Source organism: Mesitornis unicolor, unplaced genomic scaffold (genome assembly GCF_000695765.1).
Source record: "Mesitornis unicolor isolate BGI_N332 unplaced genomic scaffold, ASM69576v1 scaffold2905, whole genome shotgun sequence".
In the NCBI taxonomy this organism is placed as follows: domain Eukaryota; kingdom Metazoa; phylum Chordata; class Aves; order Mesitornithiformes; family Mesitornithidae; genus Mesitornis; species Mesitornis unicolor.
This window is the reverse complement of record NW_010184651.1, coordinates 1-6,818: the sequence shown is the minus strand read 5'-3', so window position 1 is coordinate 6,818 and position 6,818 is coordinate 1. Positions and strand designations below refer to the sequence as shown.

The window sequence follows — 6,818 nt, the reverse complement described above, 5'->3', positions numbered from 1 at the left end:
CCTTAATAAACTCAAACGGTAGAAATGCAACTTGCCTACAAATAGCTTGGTCCTTTGATTTCTATACATGCATGACCCAAACAATCTGCATAACCATGAAAAATAACATACTGGTTAATTCTACACACACTGGAGTCATGCCCTGTCACCACTCGCAGCAGCTCAGAGAATGGCATGTATCTTTTTGCCTAGTTCTGGACCAGGTAACTGGTGCTATTATTGGAGAAACATTAACCTTGAGTTGTTAAAAACAAACAACAATAATTATGAAAAAAAAAAAACAGCAGAAAATGTTTTTAGGCATGTATTTCAATAAGTAATGGAAATGGAAGAAAACAGAGTACAGTACAATCACACTAGGTAACATTTTGGCCTCAAAAAAAAAATTATTTGAGGACTAAGAATTTGGCTAGTGAGTGACAAGATTTTTTTCCCCTCTAAACAGCCTAGGCCACCTATATTAAAATATATCCATAGATACATTGAATAATAAGTATATTAGGCTACTTTGGAGAACAAATCAGTAAAGTGTTTTGATCATTAGACTACAAGACATTTCAGCTAATCCTCAAATTAGTAGGTTTCTGACATTCAGAATAATGATCAAGTGAAAAGAACATGAAATGAATTAAGTTATCTTAGTAAAAGTATACTCAAAAATCTATGATTTTCAAATGAAACGCCATACCTTGACAGATTAATATACACTCCATTCTTTAAAGTAATACAGTTTGTAAACACAGATAACAATGTTTATGTATTAACTATATTAATAATGAGCCTTAGATTTATATAAACAGTACTTATTGAAGATCCATTCCTTTATTAAAATGCAGCTGACAGTCTCAGGAACTTATAATGTTTCAGGTGAAGTAATTTTATCCCCTCAGTGTTCAAAGTACTTGGTGGTTGTCATACACATTTCAATTTTCTGAATGAATATATTTTCATGCATCTTCTAGATAGCTATCATCTATCCATTAATTTCTTATTGGTGAGACATGAACAAGTTGTTGAAAAAAGTGCCTTTTTTCTTTTTTTAAATCAGAGATTTGTGCTTCTCCCTCCACCCCCCAAATTCTGAATCCCAAATAACTTACTGTAAAAATACAAATTCTGTTTTGGAAGAAAACATATAAAATATACATCATGTAGTGTGTGCACCTAAGTATCTTGATTGTCAGGCAGTGCAAGTTTCCACTTTGACATACACACTTTTTTGGTTTTAGATACAAGAGGTTTTTTTACTGATCTTTGATGATCCCATTTCTTGCCATCTTTGGTAGTCTTTGTCCCTTTGTGTAAGCGTGGTACCAGAAGTGGAGAAACAAGACTAAAAACATAGACCCATACAGCCAAATAATAAACATGAAAATTGGATACTGGTATGGACAATCATCCATGATGTAGATCTGTCCTATGTGGCCTGTAACCATAATAAACTGGACCTGGAGGAAAAAAGTGAAGAAAATTTATACTCTTAAAATGAGTGACAAACTTAATACAGAAGTTTAATAAGATTCAGCATAATTTGCACACAGAAAAAACAGAAAGTTGGAGGGAGAGCTTTTTAAAAGAACGGAGATGCTGTTTTAACAACATGTTAAAACATGATGTTGTTAAAATAACAGAGCCTCTCTTGCAAAATGTTACTCCACTGAGATACAGTTTCACAGACTAAAAGAAAAGTCCTGGAACAAGCTGAATTACAAGCAGCACTGAGAAACCCATACTGAGAGAATGGGAGTGTGCCATGGCCACTTCAGGGAAAAAAGGAAGATGTAGACAGTGTTTTACCAGTGACAAATGGGAGGCTCCTTTAGAAAAATAAGCCAGAAAAAAAACAAAAAAGCAACCATTACAGGATTGATGAATGTGACATAGAGATCTGCAGGTGCCCAAAAAACAATTTAATGGAAGATTTAAAAAAAACCAAACAAACAACTTTCAGATGAACTCCAAGTTAATAATCAATCGGTTGTGCCTCCAAGACAAAAAGACTAAGTTATAAACATTCAAGCTAAATTGTTCAGAGTTACAGAACGGTTCCAGTAACACCAGACCTGATACAAGCAGCCAGCTATGGCTGCTTCTTCCTGCTCCTTTCCCTCCTCCATTCAGCATCCTTGCTCAGACCAAACTAATTGTTGAGTTAGAAGCTGAATTTTGAAAATTGGGCTATTAAAAAAACAGACATGAAAACGCACCGGGAGCGGTAACCTTTTGGAAGTGATCTAGTGCTGATAAAACACTTAATGTAATTACTCAAAAGTGATTTATAATGCTCTGAGTTAGAGAAAGGTAAATTCTCTAAACGCAAACATTTGCTGTGAAAGAAATGTGAAATTCTAAAGAAATACTTATTTTTCCCATTCCTCATTATTAGTCACATGTATTCAGGACATTGGGTTTTTTTGTGTAAATTTATATTCTAATTTTTTTTTTTTACACAGGCAATGAGTTTTGTAAATATATTTACCAAGTGCTGCAGAACTGAAAAGCTCATGTGTCTGAATCTGTGATTACAGTGAATGCTGAAATCCACAGATTTAAATATATAACTTAGAGAAGATCATAACTTTTTTTACTCAATTAAGACGTAAGTATACCTTGTACCAACTGTAAGCTACATACATGAATGTAACTAAAAGTACAAATGTATTACATTTAGTCTGTGTTAGCCACAATGATTTCTGAGAGGTGTTTACATAATTTTCATTACTTACAAGCTGTATAGTTGTCATGTATTTTTTCCACCACAAATACTTATAATAGGCTGGTCCCAAAGAACAGATTCCATAATAAGTGTACATGACAACATGCACAATACAGTTCAGCAAAGCATGAAATGTTCCTAAACCACCTGTAGTAAAACACGACAAAGTAGTATTATATTGCACCAAGTATTTCAAAAGCCACCTCAGGTCCTAGTAGTTTATTTTGAGTTGGGGTAGAAAAAACCACATACCATATAACCTATGCACTGTGATTAACCCTCAAAGTATTTAATCTGAATTGTGTTGATATAAATTCTGAGGCATCTCACCAGTTTCCCTTCTTAGAAAAGCTTTATCTACGCATTTCCAAAACAGCAATAAAACCTAGTTGATCTAATTATCTATAAAAGGTTTTAGTGGAACTTTTTGTTCTTTGGATTGTTCAGTTTTTTAGAAGTATTATTTATTAAAACATGTGTGATGGAGATGCAGAGAATTTAGTTGAAACAGTGTTCCTCTTGTTTTACGTATGTTTTTCCAAATTTCATTATAAACTTTGCAAAGCTCTGGAGATCAAGTAATAATTATCTCCCCAACATAGATTTCCAGACTCACAGAGAAAGAATCAGTTTTAGACAGTAAGTTGTTGGAATCATGACCTAAGTGAGGGTATCTCAAATCCATTGTTCATATCTAAAGCATACTTAGAGTAAAAAAAAAAAAAAAATAAATAAGGCCAAATAACCCTATCTGGGGCAAATTCATGACTGAAATTGGCAAGATATGAACATTTCACAAAACAATTAAGGAAATAATTCCTTTTCCATTGTATCAACTATGGAGCTAGATGATCCTCCTCAAAGTAATTTTATTTCAATGAACACAAAAAATTATAGGTAAATACAATGCAAGAAGTGGCAGACAGCAAAATAATTTTAAGAGAAATATCAACATGAAAATACTGAGCATAAGAAAACACAATGACATAAAAGCAGACATTTAGTGAGGAAAAAAAAGCCAGTTTTCCATTTAGAGTCATTCAAGTTAAAAATAAAACTTTTGTGATTTTAGTAGCTTGCACTAATATTCTAGCTTGATAGATCATAACTCCTCCAGCTGTGACTGCAAACTTTATTTGAAACTTAGGTGTTTGTATTCTTAAAAATAATTTCAGTGTTCTAACAGTTCAAATATACATACTTTTTTTGGCTTGCACAGTGAATATTCAGAAGAAAAAGTAAATAGTTAAAGCAGAGAAAAAAGAAAACACAACCTAATCAACAATATAAAGATATGCTCCAAAAAGCAACATAATACATAAGCACCATTTTACAATTCCATATTTATATCATAGCAGAGAAAAAAAAATCAGCATCTCCATTCAAACCCATTGTTTTTTTACCAACAGGTTGAAAACTTGATTAATGCTACTATTTAGAAGGATAAACAGTAATGAAACTAAATACAAGATAATCATCAGCAGGACTGAAATATTTGGGAAAAAAATTAAGTTATCAAACAGAATAATATTTGGAAAGATTAGTATAAAGACAAGCAATAGAGTTGTAGGAATAAACACAGCTCTGCATGAATATGAAGGACTATTATTAGCAGAGTACAAAACAGTTCTTGCACACTTTGCTGAAAGTATTTGTCAAATTATCACATGGGAAGTTTGAATCTGTTACAGAATCAGAAGCTTGTACCTGTTATACTGATCTCATGTCCAGATAAAAGGCAGAAAGTTAGTTACCTATAAATGGAAACTTAAAGGTTGAAGAGGAAGGACTGTTAGTCACTGTGGGGGGGTTGTTCGTTTATTATTGTTGTGGTTGGTTGATTTTGGTTTTTTCCTAATCTATAAACACACTGAATTGTATGCTGAGAAAACTATTCACAATTTCATAATTAAAGTATCAGTTATTCGGCTAGACTTGAGAAATGCATGATCCAGACATCAGCTTCCTAATAACAAAAACTCAACAAATACAGAAGTATATAATTTTATACACTAGGAAAATCTGCACACTGGACAAGTTCAAATGATCCTATCTACAGATCTTCTGGAATGCTTCCACGTCTTATTTTTGTATTCACAAAACAAGCACTAACAGATCAGATTTAATAAGCAATGGTTTCTTTTATCAATTTGTCACTGATTTTCTGGGAGAAAAAAACATGTCAGAGAACATGAGTGAAGAAACATGCACAAAAACCTCCTTTGTTTCTTGGTAGAAACTCCTAAAAAAAACCCCCACACCTTCCTAGATATGGACTATTAAATGCTGTGTGTTTCTCTACTCTGCTTATCAGGCTATTCTCATCGCAAGCTATATTTATTAGTAGTGTACGCTAATAATATAGCATAGGAAGATGCATGCATAGACACAGAGAGCAGGAAAGGAGAAAGTGAAGGTAAGCTAGAAGTGGACAAAGACTTGTAATTCAGTACAATTTAAATAAGTTTCTGTAGTAAGGTCCAGAAAATATTTCTGTAGTTTTATGAAAGCCTAAGTATTATATGTAAATAAATCCCAGTTATGCTACCACAAGTCAGTAAAAATAACTGCAACAAAGTCTGAATAATTTCATAAACAGGCAAAAAATTAAGAATACAGTCCTTTCCTCCAATTCAGTTCTTACATTTCAGGGGGACAAGTGGCTTTAAGCAGTTTCAACAGAGTTATCTGTCACATACATCTCCTCTAGCAATTCTGATTTTGCAGTCACATCTATTTTTCATGTAATAATGGTCTTTGCTTATATACAGGTCTCTCTTCTGCACCTTCTCCCCCTACAGAAAACCAACACTACAAAAACCACTGTCAAATAGGAATAAATGAGTGGGGCATATAATTTAAAAACTATGGTGATCTCAGTTGTTCCATGAAATACCGCAGACTTCTAAATTTAAAAACATCTATGCTTGCAAAATTTTAAATTATGTTTAAATATTTCTGTCTGGCATAGTTAATTTTTACTATCAGAAGGCATGTACTCCCTTTCCACTACCTGCAGCAAATTTGACTCCAAACCACCAGGTCCATGGCATGATGGAATGATGAAAGACATGCAGGAATGTAACTTGGTTGTTTTTCTTACGGAGCACAAAAAATATCTGAAACAGATTTTTAATGAACAAAATGTTACAGGAGATAATTAAGTCAAATATACTTACAGAAAACCGCATGCATCAGTGCTGGTTGCTCACTACTATACATTGAAAAATTCTTCACAGTTGCCATCTTTGGAGAAGAAGGGAAGCTGAGACTCTGCATATGCAGACTAATTTTAAAAACAAAACAAAACAAAACAAAAAACCCAACTTAAACCAGTATGTAAAATCCAACTGCGGACTCTTAAAAGCCAGGGCAAACTTTGAAAGCAAATGTCCAAGGTTGAGCCACCACCTATGTGTGCAACAGACATCGTAAGATGGACTTGCTTGGACTGAGGTGTATCTAGAAGCATCAGATTTTAAGTCCTCTGAACTACTAAGGCATGGCTATTTGAGAAAATTAACTGTAGGACTAGCAACAGATAGAGACAATAGAAATTAAAGTAGAGAAATAGCACTTTATTATGAACACTGACCTAACTACCTTTGGAAAAGGCAAAATTGGACACAATACATCTAGGCATTCTTAATCAATATTGATGGGACACATTTTAAAGGACAGACATGAAGGGAAGTGGAAGACAGAACAAAAAAACTGTGTAAGGAGAAGTCACGTCATGCGAAGTATCAGATGGCAAGCAAAGTAACACAGCAGAAAAGAAGTCTGGTGTGCCAGGGAAAATATTTGGCAACAGCTGACTTAAGTATAGGTAAGAAATTACTTTTGTAATAAAACCTAAAAGCTGCTGAGGTACCTGACTGGTTGGATTCAATTTTTTATTTTTTATTTTTTTTTTTTACACAAAAAAAATTTTTAGGCCCAGGACTAATTAAAAAGCAACAGTCTAACCAGTGGGTAGTAAATGTAAACAGAGGAGTGAACTTTTCAGGCATTTCCAGTTTTAGCATTCCCGGCCCTTCCATTACCACTCCATTTAGCTCAATCAGTAAGATCACAGAATCACAGAACGTTAGGGGATTGG

General features: G+C 33.7%; 1 protein-coding gene across 1 annotated transcript; it reads right to left on the bottom strand.

Annotated features, from left to right (window-relative positions):
• Nucleotides 1-1,234: 1,234 nt before the first annotated feature.
• Nucleotides 1,235-5,851, bottom strand: LOC104540661 (elongation of very long chain fatty acids protein 7-like). Its single transcript, XM_010184520.1, has 3 exons — nt 5,730-5,851; nt 2,727-2,863; nt 1,235-1,448 (listed from the first exon to the last, which is right to left on the bottom strand). Exons 1-3 carry the CDS (start codon nt 5,767-5,769, stop codon nt 1,245-1,247), a joined length of 381 nt encoding a protein of 126 aa, XP_010182822.1. The 5' UTR covers nt 5,770-5,851; the 3' UTR covers nt 1,235-1,244.
• Between the last annotated feature and the right edge of the window lie 967 nt (nt 5,852-6,818).